Source organism: Lissotriton helveticus, chromosome 2_1 (assembly GCF_964261635.1).
Source record: "Lissotriton helveticus chromosome 2_1, aLisHel1.1, whole genome shotgun sequence".
In the NCBI taxonomy this organism is placed as follows: domain Eukaryota; kingdom Metazoa; phylum Chordata; class Amphibia; order Caudata; family Salamandridae; genus Lissotriton; species Lissotriton helveticus.
The window spans coordinates 1,963,534,616-1,963,550,309 of record NC_136059.1 but is presented as its reverse complement, the minus strand read 5'-3'; the positions used below and the strand labels follow the sequence as shown (position 1 = coordinate 1,963,550,309).

The 15,694-nt window shown below is 41.0% G+C and overlaps 1 protein-coding gene across 4 annotated transcripts in view; it reads left to right on the top strand.

Annotated features, from left to right (window-relative positions):
* NR3C2 (nuclear receptor subfamily 3 group C member 2) overlaps positions 1-15,694 on the top strand; it is an 818,592-nt gene that overhangs the window by 47,235 nt on the left and 755,663 nt on the right. For all 4 annotated transcript variants that reach the window (XM_078676907.1, XM_078676905.1, XM_078676904.1 and 1 more), the window contains exon 2: positions 8,746-10,531. In XM_078676907.1, coding sequence (XP_078533033.1) covers positions 8,748-10,531 — 1,784 coding nt within the window. In that variant the 5' untranslated portion in view covers positions 8,746-8,747. The remainder of the gene's footprint in view (positions 1-8,745; positions 10,532-15,694) is intronic.

The following is a 15,694-nucleotide window of genomic DNA, read 5'->3' as shown; positions in this document are numbered from 1 at the left end:
CCTCTATTGTTCCATGGAGACATATCAATCACCGGAAACAGCACAAGATCCCTGAGACAAAGCTCCCTGTCAAAGGGGCACTGTGCAGCACCTTCCCCTCCACTGCCTCCCAGATCACCGCTGTCTGGTTCACAACGTATGGGACCAGGCATTTCACTGTACTCCGCCCACACCCGCATCAACAGGCACACCAAAGTATTCTCTCCCATCATGTCAACTAACAAACTCTTTTCCACACTGTCGGATTCGGACAACCACCTTGCGGCATGTTGTAAATTTGCTGCATAATAGTAGTGTTGTACGTCCGGAAAAGCATGGTCTCCGTCATCCAAGTCGCACTTAAGGACCAACTGTGCCACCCTGCTATATCAAACAGACCAAGCTATCCAGTTTTTTTAATAAGATAGAGGCAGTGAGGGAGAAAAAACATCTTGGCTACTGCGGCCTGACCCATCACTGACAAAGGGAGTCTGAAGGAAAGAACCCTTTAGCTCCCTGAGGTGTTAGCAAGCATGGAGTTTCCCTCCTAGATGACGAAGTTGATAGCATCACTATATAAAGATGAATATGACAATTTACAATGCACACGTTACAACGCGTCATTACAATGAATTTTTTACATCGCAAAATCCATTACAACATATGTCGTTACAACACATGTCATTACAATGCATATTCCATTAGAACGCAATTACTATTCTAACTCCGCCGGGGCGTTACTTTGGGGAATGCGCTCTAATGGATCATGCGATGTAATGACATGCGATGTAATGACATGCGTTGTAATGGATTTCGCGTGGTAAAACATTAGTTGTAATGACACGCGTTGTAATGCGTGCGTTGTAAATTATGTTTCCCTATAAAGACTCTTTGGCAGGTCTGATACTTAATATCAAATTAATTAAATATGTAACTATTACTCGTGGGACACACAAGGGCTGTCCAGTGTCTCCTGTGTGTTTGCTTTTTATATTGAACCGTTGACTATTATACTTAGAAAATTCCTAACGTAGCATCAACTTATCCTTCTGTATCCAGAATCAAAGGCATCCTTCTGCACCTAGTATCAGATAATTTTGCTGATGCTACAAGCTCAAAGTAGTAATACACAGGTAGCATGAGATATATTAGCAACATTTACTGGGCTGGAAACTTTAAAATAAATCCGACTGCAATGGATGTATTATTATTTCAGGCCATGAAGGAAGTATTGCACATCCCTTTGCAAGTAACTGTAGTAAAAAAATAAAACAGATATTTGGTTGTATGGATCTTTGAACATTGGCAAGATCTTTACGGGCTAAACTATGCAACTTTATTATAAAAATTAGAAGTTTACAAGAAAGTTGGTATCCACTTCCAATTACCCTCATAGAAAGAGCATGATTGATCACGATGAATATATTACTTCAGTACTATTTCTTTTGTCTGGTTTGCCATGTTATGTTATGTTACTTTAATTTGTAGAGCGCACAGCTACTCGGAAGTGTCCCGGCGCTTACATCAAAAAGGACAAAAATACACAGTTATCCAATTAAAAGAGCAGCGTTTTTAAGGTTTTCTTGAACAGCAGTGGATCCTGGATAGCCCGCAAGGCTAAGGGCAGCATATTCCAGCCCAAACCAGCTTTGCGCACAAAGGAATTTCCCCCCAGTTGCTGGCGCTTAAACTTCGGAGTCTGCATCAGCAGCTGAGCAGAAGAGCGCAACTGTCTCCCTGGTTTGTACAAAGCAAACCTCTTCTGCAAATAGATAGGGCCAAGACCATAAGGGGCCCGTTGAGCAATTGACAACATTTTACATTTCAGGCGAGATTCAACAGGAAGCCAGTGTAACGAACGTAAATGAGTCCGAACACTGTGCCTGAATGACAACCCCACAAGAAGTCTAGCTGCCGAGTTTTGTACCACTTGCAATTTCTTCACAAGGAACCCAGGGCTGCGAACTAAGAGGGCGTTGGCGTAATCCAAAAGGGAAAGAATCAATGCACGAACCACCGTTTCTCTGGCTTTACTAGGCAAAAAAGGAAGAAACTTCCTCAAGTTTTTCAGCAGACCGAAACAGGTGCCAGCCAGTTTTTTTACATGCGTCACAAAGTTCAGATTCTCATCGAACCAGACGCCAAGGTTTGTGGCGACACCGTTTTTCTCCGCCGGGCGAGGAAAGCCCAAGGGCCAGAGTCTCTCTCCAAAGTCCGGTGCAAAGGAGCCAAACAGCAGTACTTCAGACTTTCCTTCGTTGCATTTCAGCTGGGCAATAGCCAGCCAATAAAAGACCGAAGACAAGCAATGTTAGTCTGTCACAACCGAGTCATCCTCCTTGTTCCAGGTAAGCAACAACTGGGTGTCGTTGGCATAGGCCATCACTTTAACCCCCAGCGACTCCGCCAGGTAAACCAGTGGAGTCACGTAGATGTTAAATAAAAGAGGGCTAAGCGATGACCCCTGCGGCACCCCAGTGGATCCCCCCATGGACACAGAGGCACTCGGAGGGAGCCAAACCTGCTGCAGCCTTCCTTCCAAGAAGGAATTAATCCATTGCAAAGCCGTCCCAGAGATTCCTATTTCCAATAGGCGATCAAGGAGCATGGCATGAGGCACCGTGTCGAACGCCGCCGAGAGATCAAGCATAACCAATGCTGCTCTTCTGCCGGCATCCAAACACTCCCGAATCGACTCTGTGACCTCTAGCAATGCAGACTCCGTGCTATAAGTAGCAAGGAAGCCAGATTGAGCCGGATGAAGCAAACCTGCCCCCTCAACAAAGTTGGTAAGTTGGAACGTGACTACCTTCTCGCATATTTTAGCCAAACTTGGGAAAAGCGAGATAGGGCGGTAGTTCTCCGGGACCAATGGGTCGAGTGACGGCTTCTTAAGTAATGGAAGAATCAAGGCGTGTTTCCATGCCTTTGGCACACACACTTCACGCAGTGATTTGTTAACCATGAGGTTCACCTCTAAATTAATTGTGTCTGCCACGTCAGATAATAGTCTGGCCACACAAGGATCGTTGGGAGAGCCGGACTTAAGGGATTTAAGGAGTCTGAGAGAGCTGGCATGGTCAACGGGACTAAATTCAGAGAGGACAGAGACCACTTCAGCCCTAGGCAAATGCAGCGCCAGCACAGTATTCATTATTGAATTTTTTCACACTATCAGAGAGTCTAAATAACTCTTTTAATGGTGCAAAAACTACTGAGAATAAGTATTAAGACATTCTTTTTGCCTATTGATAAGGGTGGAGTAGCAGTTCCAGGTTTCCGGAACTACTTTATGGTCATTAAAATTTTAAATCTGACTAGATTCTCAGAAACAAGCTATAATGAGAATTATTTTTTTTATCCTAATCATTGGTAAAAAGTTACCATTTGATAATTTTTAAAAAGGAAGCCCATAATTCAAACTAGTGTTCTAACAAAGCCTGAAATCTTTGAACATACGATATATGAAGATAAGTAGAAATGTATAAAATCTGCATGTAAATGCAGAAAACTACATATAATGTATGAAGCAACCTAAAAGAAAAGAAAAGAAAATGCTGTAGCTGATTTGACATTGATAAAATTGTCAAATGCTTTTTGAATGGTTGCCTGGTCTAATGGGATTAAACAGCTAATAAAAAAGAAACCCAGATGGGTGGTATAGGTTTTCTTACATGCAGACCATTAATGTTAAACCATCTTCCTAATAAAGAATTTGAAAAATCTCGTAGCATTGTAGAAACTGTATTTCTGAAGAAAATGAAATATGAAGGTATTGGCCAAGGAGCTAAATATGTGACAGTATCAATAATATGAAGGTTAAATGGTAATATAATAAATAAACGGAAAAGTAGGATTGTTTTTGGCATAAATCTTAAGATTTGGAATGAGGTATCACAGCAGATATTTGAAGAAGTAAGGGGGCAAATAAAAAAGAATACAAGTATTTGCTCAATGGCTTTTTTTGATTACACTCTGGAAGTTGCTACACAAACAGAATGCTAATATCTCCAGTAAGTCACTTAGATATTTGAGTACTGGTACATGGAATCCTAAGTTTTTGACTTGTCCATATTTATAAAAATGTGGGTATTCAGTATTTATTTATATCAACAACATGCTTGCACTCTCAATAACGTTTTAAAAAATTGTAGCACTATTGGGATGTTCCAGATATTTAGTTGTTACATCATAGAACCAGAGTAGATGGCTTTTTATTTCTATGTTGATAGCGCTCTGTATCGTGGCCGAAATTTGGAAAGCTAAAGATCCTGCTCAGTTCACCATGTGAATTAATAAAATGAAAAAGATATTTGTGAAAGAAAAAATGCACTTCAACAGAGTGAATTTGCTGCATAAATATGATACAATCTGGGAACAGTTTGTATTCTTTGATCCAGTATTTGAAATATAGATTACCAAAATAATGAAATCTCTATGTATATCCGAAAGTAGATAAAATATTTGTTTGTATCTTTACATTTGTTGAAAACCAATACAAATAGGACATCAACTCTAGTGAGTCTTACATGAATACTAGTTGTCCGTCAGTGAAAGGTGAGTACGCTTTGTTAAAGGCAAACAATTAGACTATTCCTTCTGTTTGAACTTGACAATGAAGTGAGGTTCAAACCATAGCATCCAACTTTAAATAGCCAAACCCTAAACACATTTAAAACATGCTAGCAATTTACATCTGGTATAAACAGTGCTGGAAATTTAAATAGCAATAGAAATGTCTCAAATGATCAATGATATTATTTAGCAGTAGTAAAGAAAAATTCAACAGTATCACCCAGACTCACAGTTAGACATATGACAATAACATTCGAGACATACTAAAAGAAGAAGCTGTGATTATGCACTTTTTCACTCAGGATTGCTTTTGTTTGAGTCCCAGTGATTTCAAACAAATTCCAAATGAGGCTATAATCTAAAGGAAACATCACTTTGCCCGCCAAAGACAGTCAATTCCCAAATGTGTTCTTGAACTTCAGTGGGGTGAAGTTTATATTCTGAAATAAAACATTGCACCAAATGCACAGCTATCTGTAAGTATAAAGAAATAATTTCAAAATGTATAGTTAAGGAGGAGGATCACAGTACTACTTAATTTATATGAAATTATAGGGCATATTTAAAAAGCATGTATTGATGTACTCATGAAATCACTCCCATGGTGACTGAAAGTGTTGTGTTGATCTCCACCAACAAGTGCTAGTCAGCTGTGAGATAGAACAAGTTTAAACCTCTATCTACATGGTAACGTATGGTAACATAAAGGGGCGTGGGGTTTCACACAGTGGAGCCCCACAAATAGTGAAAAAGCGTTTGACTTACTGTACAAATGTTCAGTATTTGAAATATCAGACCTCAAATGTGCAGAAGGGATCGGCTTCTGCTTCCAACTATAGGACTCGCTTTCGCAGGAGCCTTGCTCTACCGCCCACCAGGCCCTTATAAAACCTTCCTGGATAGCATTGGAGATATTGTGAGCCCACTTAATCTCAGATTCTCCAATTTCTCCCTATTAGGAGATCTTAACATCCACCTAGACGTTCAAAATCACCCGGGTGCAATAAACTTCTGGGAAATCATGGATACCCTTGGCTTGGAGCAGCTGATACTCTGACCTATAATGCAGGCCACACTCTTGATGGTATCTGCTCTAATCTTACGACCCATACAGTCAAGGCCCAGTTAGCCTAACTTGGTCCAAGCACAAGCTTATACCTCTAGGTGCCCAAAAATGTCAAGGGACACATCCCCACCCCTCAAATAGTCAAGCCCAGGTGGTAGGATATGGCAGCCCTTCCAGATCTCAATCGAGAAGCCTCAGTCTGTAGGCTTAGGCTGTCAGGGGATCCAGTAATAGACCACCAACTCTTCATGCCGTGGATGTCCACCTTGAGGGATCGTTTTGCATCCCTTGGCCCACAAAACAACCAACTGGACAGGAAACCCTCCGCTCCATGGTACACCCAAATCCTAAAAGAAAAACATAGCCACTGCAGGAACCTGGAACATAGATGGCGACAAAAATATGAACAGGCTATACTAACCAAGTTTAAAGCTACTTTTAAACACTGCCATCAATAAATCAAAGCGGCCAAGAAATCCTACTTTACCGAAATGCATAAACTGGCTAACTCAAACCAAAAAACGATCTTTAAGATAGTCAACTCCTTCACCTACCCCACAGCCCTTAAACAAGAGATCCCCCCATCAAGGTCACTCTGTGACCACATAGCGGATTATTTCGAACGGAAGGTCCAATCAATACAACAGGATTTTCCAGCACCCAGTCCCCCCCATAAATACTAATGTCGATTTAGGAAACAACAGACCATCCTTCCGAGTTTTTCAGGCTATCAGCCTAGACCAAACTCACCAGGCCACTCTTGCTGTTAAATCGAGTTCTCCTTTTGATCCTTGTCCCCCCCTTTATACTACATGCAATGATAGATACTGTTAACCCAGTCATCAACAATATAATAAATGCCTCCCTGTCACTACCCGAAGTTCCCAATGAATGGAAACGTGGAGCAGTCAAACCTCTCCAAAAGAAACAACTTGCCGATTCCACCACCCTTACCAGTCTTTGACCCATCTCCATACTTCCATGTCTAAGCAAGATTACTGAAAAACTAGTTATCTCTCAACTTATGACATAACTGGAAGGAGCAGACATCTTACACCTCAATCAATCAGCTTTCAGGCCTCAGTACTGTAGGGAATTAGCCCTCCTGTACACCGCTGAATCCCTTAAAGCTGCCCTTGATCAGGGAAAGAATGCTGTATAGGTCTTATTAGACCTATCAGCTGCTTTCGATACAGTCTTACATGTCATCCCCTTGGACCGTCTCAAATCCTACAGCATCTCTCATCTCGCCCTGGGCTGGCTAAAATCGTTACTACAAAACCGAAGACAAGTCATTACCCTTGGGCAATACCAGTCAGCAGAAAAACCTCTGCTCTCCGGGGTTCCTCAAGGTTCCATTCTCAGCCCAGTGCTTTGTAATGTCTATATGGCCCCACTGATTATTCTGATATCATCCTTTAACATCGAGACCATCTCATATGCAGATGACACACAGCTAATCCTGGTCTTAGATAAAAACACCACACTGGCTGAGGAAAATCTCCGTCAATGCCTCACAGCGGTTTTTCACTGGATAAAAGCCAATTACCTAAAATGTAGTTCAGAAAAAAACAGAAATCATTCAATTGGGGGAAATGAAACACCCTTTCCCCTAGTCTATGGTGGCCCTCTAGCATCCCCACTCTCCCCAACATTATCATTACAAAAATATCATTAAAAAAAGACTGTTTTTAATGATATTCGTTTTTAATAATTACAATGAATTGTTTTAGATTGTAACCCCTAGGGAGGTACTTATTTGAATAAAATCTTTTTAAACTATAACTTTAGATGTGATTTGTAGCATACTGTGATGCCAACAACATTGTGATAAGAGTTGAAACTTGAGACTGAGAGGTATTGAACTTGTGTACAGCAGGTTAAGTAAATTGGTTTAGAGAGAGTATATATTGTTGCCTAAGAGGTCACCTTACAGCAGGGTTTGTACTTTTGCTTGTTTTGGGTACCTTTTTCCACCTGATAAAATCACTTAAAAAGTTCTTTGACTTACTCCCCAGTACGGCAAGACAAGCAGTCGCAGTGGCCGTAATCACATCTAGACTGGACTACTGCAACAGACCGCCTAGTACTAAAATGGCCCAGGACGTCATCAGCATCGGCTGCACTGGAAGCATTACATTGGCTACCAATCCACAAAAGAATCCTGTTCAAGATTCTGATAATCACCTTTAAAATCTTCCATTCCTCAGGCCCGACTACCTTCAGCCTAGATTTGCACGCTGTGTACCATACCCCACTCTCAGATCATCTAACGCAAATTTGCTAATACCCCCAGCCTTCAGATGTGTCTCAAAAGGGGGAAAATCAATTGCAGTGATTGGGTCCAAAGCCTAGAACCAACTCCCCTACCACCTTCGTTTCATCCAATCAGAAACTCTCTTCAGGAAGGTCCTGAAAACCTGGATTTTTAATGCCCCGGATGCACTTTGCAGAGCACTCATCTAATCTATTTCTCCAGCTTCAGCGACCCTGTCTGTCAAGTGATCCGCTTTTGCGCCATGATGCTCCTCGGAGTGATAGTTGCGCTCTATAAATTCCTGTTAACATAACTAATAGCAAATGCACATGAAAAGTAGTTTAAATTTGAGAACAGTTGTTTGCGTGACTGTGTGCGTATGTTGTAGTTGTTGTTACATATAAACAACCTAGCATGATGCGTTCTGCAGTTCTTTGTGCAATTTTCAATTACTGTTCTTTGTTAAGTCAAGTGTAGATATATTTTTACTCCCTTTTATAATATGCGAAGAAAGTGTGTCTATCAGCAGAACGGATGTTTCATTTTCTAAAATGTGTCACCTGGAAGTACGTGGTGTGTGACTTAAAAGTTTGCCCAGTTTTTAAGACCTCCCTTTCCTTCAAGGTCATCTACTCCTTTTAAGCCACGTTATGTTCCAGATGCATTTATTCATCATTTCCCTCTAGAAAAGTCCTTGAAGGATAAAGCATTCCGTAACTTGCTTTTCTTCTTGTCTACAGTTGCTTTACCTTGATAAGTGCAATTATATTTTGCCACTGATATGTTTATTTGCCATCTGTTTCATCAGTTTTAGCACATAAGTGAATGCACCTTGTCTCAACTTCTTTTATTAATCTATTTGTGCTAGGTATGGAGACCAAAGAATACTCCGATTGTCCAAAGGGAGCCAATATGGAGAGAAGATGGGGCCAAGCTCCTCCTTCAGCAGGGTGTTCAGCTGCAGGGGCTGGACCGCAAGCACACAGCAGCTCCTCAATGGAAATTCTAAACATTAGCCGCGGTTCCTGCTCTTTTCCCCAAAACAGTGATCAAGGAATCAATAAGGAAAAGCCAGACCTACTCCCTTACCTCCAGCAAGACAATGATCAGTCCGGCATTTTAACACAAAATGCAAAACCTGATCTAGAATCAAAAGAATTATCTGCAACAGTTGCTGAATCAATGGGTTTATATATGGACTCGATACGGGATGCAGATTTCACCTACGATCCACACCATGAGCAGCGAACCGGTAGCCCTTCTAAGAATAATCAAAATGTGGAACTAATGGCCAGGTTTTACAAGGAAAACAATAATTGTGGATTCATTTTAAACAATGCAAATAGACCCTCAAGATCTGTAATACCATCCTCTGAAAGTCCTTTGAATGGTGGGGCATTGAGGAGCACTGTTAAAAGCCCTATCATTTGCAACGAAAGGAGTTGTTCAGGTTGTAGTCCTAATATGGCATCTTCGCTTTGCAGTCCTGCTGTAAATAACTCCATTTCATCAACTGCTTGTTCTGCTACTTTTGGTAATTTAACAATGCACAGTCCAGTGAACAGGGGAACACCCATAGAATGTTCACCAAACATTGAAAGCAGGAGCTCCATGTCCCATAGCCCTGCTCATGCCAGTAACATGGGCTCTCCTCTTTCTAGTCCCCTAAGTAACATGAGATCACCCATTTCAAGTCCACCTAGTCATTGCAGTGTAAAATCCCCAGTGTCTAGTCCAAATAATGTTGCTATGAAATCGTCAATATGCAGTCCTGGAAATATTCAGAGTTCTAGAGGCTCAATCTCCAGCCCTTCAATCTTAAACCGATCTACTCTTTCCAGCCCTGCTGCAAGTTTGAAAGGATCCTCAATATGTAGTCCAGGACACAGTGCCCCAAACTTCCCAACCTCAGGCACACCTGCTGCATGCGGGACACCTACAGATATAGTTCCTGATGCAGAAACAAAGCACTCTCATGAAATCAATTTTCCTAGAATGGAAGTACTGGAAAATGCAATCTTAAATAACAGTGATGCTGATCATTCCAGCCTTGTTAAGTTTATTAAACCTGACCCAGATGGAGCTTTCAGTAGCGCTTGTCTTGGAGACAGTAATACAGTCACTCCTAATTCAGCTTTCTCTGCATCTGTGAAGCATGAATCAGCAAAAATGTCTTGTTCTAATTCCTCCTTTAAAGGCAGCCAAACAATAAACCCTTTTCCATTTATGGAGGGATCCTATTTTTCTTTCATGGATGATAAAGATTATTACTCACTTTCTGGGATTTTAGGACCACCAATTTCTTCATTCACTGGTAACTGTGAAGGCAGTGGGTTCCCAAATCTAGACTTCTCCATGGGGATTAAACAGGAGCTTGACAATGGCAGCTACTATGAACAAAACAGCATGCCTTCATCTGCCATTGTTGGTGTGAACTCGGGAGGGCAGTCATTTCACTACAGGATTGGAGCCCAAGGTACAATATCCTTACCACGGACTGTTGCGAGCAGAGACCAGTCATTTCAGCATTTTCCTCCGGTCAGTACACTTGTTGAAACGTGGAAAACACACTCTGACATATCTCAAAACTCTTTGACATCAAGGAGAAGTGATGGATTTCCAGGTTCTGGCTACATTCCAGAAAATATGTCGAGGTGAGTGTTCATTGTTTACCTTATCCTGTTTGTGAAACTGATGGTGAACTAGATAGGAATTGGTCATCTAATCTTTGTCTTTTGCAGTCGGCAGATCTCTTTGTTTGTTGATTAGGTTTAGATATTTTGTCACCTTTTGAACCTGCAGTGTGTCTTTTGTTACGTTAAAATCTATTTGTAAAATTGTGTCTTTAAATATCCTTGTATGATTTTAAGGACATATGAATGGGATTAGTCTGAAATACTTGTTTTTATTGTGTTCAGTAGGAATTTGTTATCAAGTGTGGTATGATTTGAATTTCGGGTATTGGTGGTTGTTGCTTGATAGTTAATGTTTATACACCAAATGACTGAACAGGGTAGTTTGAGAAATATCAATGAAGCTGCTTGAATGAGAATCTCTTTCGTGTTGGCCAAGATATTAAAAGGGAGTTGGAAGGTTAGTATCCTTATGGTACCCCTTTGAGAGGAAAACTGTGATTGTGCATATGGCCCCAATTTTGGTAAAGTTTTAAGCTCTGTTCAGGTGAAAGAGGTGCTGAGTGTGTCCACAATAAAAGAGGAGCTGCCATTGGAAAGAGAGTCAGCTTCCAATAGAATACCCACAAACCCATCTCGCATTACATATAATTAGAACAATTCGGTATTTCTGAGACTCTCTGGCTGTGCATGATCAGTCTAATGGTTGATGTCCTCTTACAAGAAATTGCCATTGAAACATTGAAAGGCCCCCACAGAGCGAATTGAATGTTAGTTAATGAAACTTCCACAAGTCTTTCAGAAATGGCAATAAAGTTTTTTGTTTTTTTAAAATTTTATTTTTGATTTTATTGTTCAACATAACAGTACATTTTGAAATGGCAATAAAGTCTTCATTTGTCACGAAAAAGCAAAAGTTCGCTTTAGGTCATGGGATGCTAAAGGGAATTTTGGTGCTAAAGGGTCATTATAGTGATAGTTGGTTTGCCGCAGACTCATTATTGAGGCTTCAGATATTGTTTACTCAGTAGTTTCCAGTAAAACAATGCAGCTGAGAATTTTAGTATTCTCATGTACAAGCTCCCACTAGACACCAGACACATGAAAACAGCAAAAGGCCAATAATTGTTTATGTATAGGAAAGTCCCCCTTCCTGCACATAAACAATCATTTTTTTTAAATGACTCTTTGCAACTTCTATGTGTGCAGCCCGGTTGCTTTATTCTCTTTTAGCGTTCCTATTGCATTGGAAGTTTCAGTCAGGGCGATAGGTTTTCATAGAAACACATTGTCTTCTGACAAGTAAGGAATCTGTATTTTGTTCAAGGCTCTTTCGCTTAAAATCTTGTTCTGTGTGAGGAGAGAAAGGATATCTTTATCTAGGTTTCTAGTGTGAGTCAGTTCAAGTTGTCTTATTTCTTCTTCCAATTTCGCTAGTTTGGCATTGCTTGTTTTATTGATTTTTGTTTTGATATCTGTGAGTTTCCCTCAGCGATGCTTTGAGAGCATCCCAAAGTGTTTGTATATTTGTGTTAGGTAGGTCATTGTCAATAAGGTAGTTCGATATTGCCTCTTCAAATCTTTTCTTGTCGTCTGGGTTGGATAATGTATCATTAATACTTAAAATGCCATATTGTAGCAGGGGCTTTTGTGTTGGAACCTGCTAGGAGTATGTTAATGCAGGAATGATCCGAGAGTAATCTAGGCGAGATGTGTGTAGGAGCCAGAAATTAGGATATCATTAATTCTCCTCTAAGAGTTATGTAGTTCAGAGTAAAAGGTGCACTCTCTAGAGTCAGGGTGTTGTAGGTGCTCGGTACCTTTTAGATTATATTTAGAACATATATTTTTTGGAGTACTTTCTGAGATTTGGTGGGTGATAATTACAGGTGGATTGGCAGTCTACAGTTGTATCAAGTGGCAGGTTAAAATCTCCTCCTATTATAAGAAGTTTGTTTTGTGGTAAGTGACCAATCTTGTTAGATACCTCTTTCCAGAAAGTAGTATCATCATTGCTTTTGGTCAAGGATTAGCAGATAGGGAGGTTAAATAAGACCAGAATATGCTATATGATTGGAGTATTGCCTGGAATTGCATAGATGTTGAAACTCCAACAAATATACTATCTCCTGACTCAACAAAACAAACATTTTGAAACCCAAAACGCTTTTGAAGCAAAACCTGTTTTTCAAACCGCATTTTCTTGTGTGCTGCTTATAGGAACATGTTTGAGAAATATGATCAGACATATATTGTCTTGAAGACAAAGATTTTCTACTGGCAGGCTTGTTGTGCAAATCATAAATTTGAGATCTTATTTAGAGTTTGTCAGACGGGATACTCCATCACAGACGTAGCAGATGACCAGTCCACCATATTCATAGCTGCCAAGGTTTCAGTTTGCTTATATTACACTTCCATCTTTTCAGTACATTTATGTGACATTTCAATGCCTTATGTGTGATACTTTGAATAACACTCTATAGTGAAAAAAGACAAGTTCTATTCATATAGTGGGATAATTATCATAAATGCCTCCTTTATGGCATGCAGTAGTTTATAAACTTATTTGAAACATCCGCAACATGCATTAACAGCAAAGTTAGTGATCGATCCCTTTTCTAATACAACTCGGGTCCTATGTCATTTCTTCCCACTGTGTACTTCTGGTCCTCATGCTAATAAATTATTACAGAACCTGTTGGATGATAGGTGACCATCCAGACCAGCAGCCATCTGCGACTGCCTGCTGCCGTGAATCATTTCCCAGACCGCATCCTGGGGATGGGGTGAGGATGGGCAGGTGGTGGGAGGGGGTGCAGGGGGGGAGAGAGAGAGAATACTTTTTTCCAACTTTAGCACTGGAGCTGAACGTGTGCATCAACAACCTCAATTGGCAAACCACCTTAAGAAAGTAGTATGTTGCTTTAAATTAGGGCTTGCCGATGGGTGGGGGAAGAAACTCAGCAGGTCAATGCTTGGATCACTACCTATCCTTCTGAGCCAGAAAGTGGTTTTAAACTCTCAGCAGGAGCATATGGTGTCGCGGTTATTAAAACTGAATATATCCGCACAGCTTAAAGAAAATGGGATGTCTCAAACTTTTTTCCAAACAATAATAACTATGAAGCACACATATGTAATTTCAAAGCCTGAAAATAGCACATACTATATTAGCCAACTCTGGAAGGATGGAAGGCTAAGTCTGCCTTGCTAGAATACTAAGTCACATCATCAGCAATACCACATTTGTTATCATGGAGCTTTCAGTTCACTAAACCATCATGTGAACATTTGCTATTGTCATCAGTTAATTTAGGTCAATTGGCACGACTGCAGTGATTCACCTCTACATTTTGCACAACACAATCGTTTGTTATTTGGGATCACAGGAAACATGGTGTGCCGGTGCCCTTGTGCTATCTTGCATAATTAACCTGGTAGAAAACTAACTTGGAAATATGAAAGTATTTTCTGGTGTCAGTCTGGTTGGAGCATGCCTCACATCCTTTGCAGCTCCCATTTAAACACTTGGCCGCATCAGCAGGATGTGTGATTTATTCACTTTGCTCATGACGTAAACTGTGTGTCTTCTTCAATTTAAATGTAAGTGCCAGTCTCTATTCACTGTGGAAAAGAGGGATAGTGTAGTGCCCAATGAAAGGGCCGCATGTGCAAGCCTGCAGGGAAGAACCACGCAGACACTATGGTAGTGGGTCTCTGGGCCTGCGTACGTGCATGCTGCTCTCCGTATCTTTCATTATCCCCCGACCTCACGCCAGGTGTCAGATATGCCTGGAAGCGTGATGAGACTGATTGTCCTGATTTGCAGGTGGCTTGTGGGGCACTGTAGGAAGCAATGCGTGTGGCAGAGGTGAGCGGCTGCATCCAAGAATAGTCAGGGCTCTGTACAAGACAGCAGCAGTAAATTCACATATAAACATGACAGCACCTTTCATATTTGGTTCCAGTTGTGGTTGCTTTGTCCTAGCTTGACCCAGGCTGACACCACGAAAAAGCACTGAGTGTACCCACGTGCTGTTGTGGTTGCTACTAAGTGTGGTTGGTGGGGCGAGGGGGCTGCAGGAGGGAGCGAAGAGGTGAATAAAGCAAGTAAAAATAAACTGACTTACCTGGGTGACGCTGGATCCTGCGACCTCTGCTCCATCTCCCAGTGGCTGCTGGTGGAATTTGAAACTGGTGGGGGGTATGCAGAACAAATCAACGCATGCGAGCGAGCGCAGCGCGTGAGCCCGACGGCAATAAGAGGGGTTCGGGGGGGTTCTCCCCCGTGAAGATTTTTTTTTTTAAATTGGCATCTTTTTGGTGCGATTTCAGCACTATTTCTGGGATAAATGATCTAAAAATTCAGTTTTTCTAGGCCTTCATAAAAGAAAACTCATACATTATTTCAGAGAATTTCTGGGTTGCCAAGCAAGTCTGACTTCTGGTGAGGCCCAGGGTACTAAGCAAGACTGCGTTGGCTCTACCCTTTCCAATAGAAAATGCTTGCCCAGTGTCTTGCACTGCATGCAGCATCCACTTTGGAAAAATATGCTCTAACCAGACTTCGGGAAGCACCCACAGCTGCCGGCTGTAACCAGTCATTTAGAAATATATGCAGACAGGTCTTTAAGTGAGATGAAACAAGTAGGTGCTTCCAATAAAGGAACATGCCAAATAAATTTCTGTGATTCCCATAGTGTGCCATCAGACCGGTATTTTGGTTTCTCTCTGAGATGTAATTTTATCCAGATAAATGGCACAGCAACTAAAGCCTGTCAGTATGATTGGCTTTGTCACTGGGTGTTAGCTGTTTAAGATAAATGAGTAACAATGAATTCTTATAAAGAATTAACATTGAAAATGTTTAAATTCTGAACTTCTGAAATAGTGAGTATGTGAATTAAATAGCATTGAGGCCTGTAGGAGTTTTGGCCTTCAGTTATGTGTGCTTTATGTTTGATATGTATCCTCTTTTTCTCTGTATATCTTTTCGATCTGCACATCTTCAACCCCCTCTCTTTCCTCTTCAGCATCCTCTTTTCACTCTTCCCCGAATGCCCTTCCTCACATCTGTCACTTCACCGCCCCCAGCATGCACTGCACTCCCTCAAATATAAGCACCTTAATTTCTTTTACTTTTGCCTTGCAAATATTTCGACATCAGTGTACCCCCTTCAC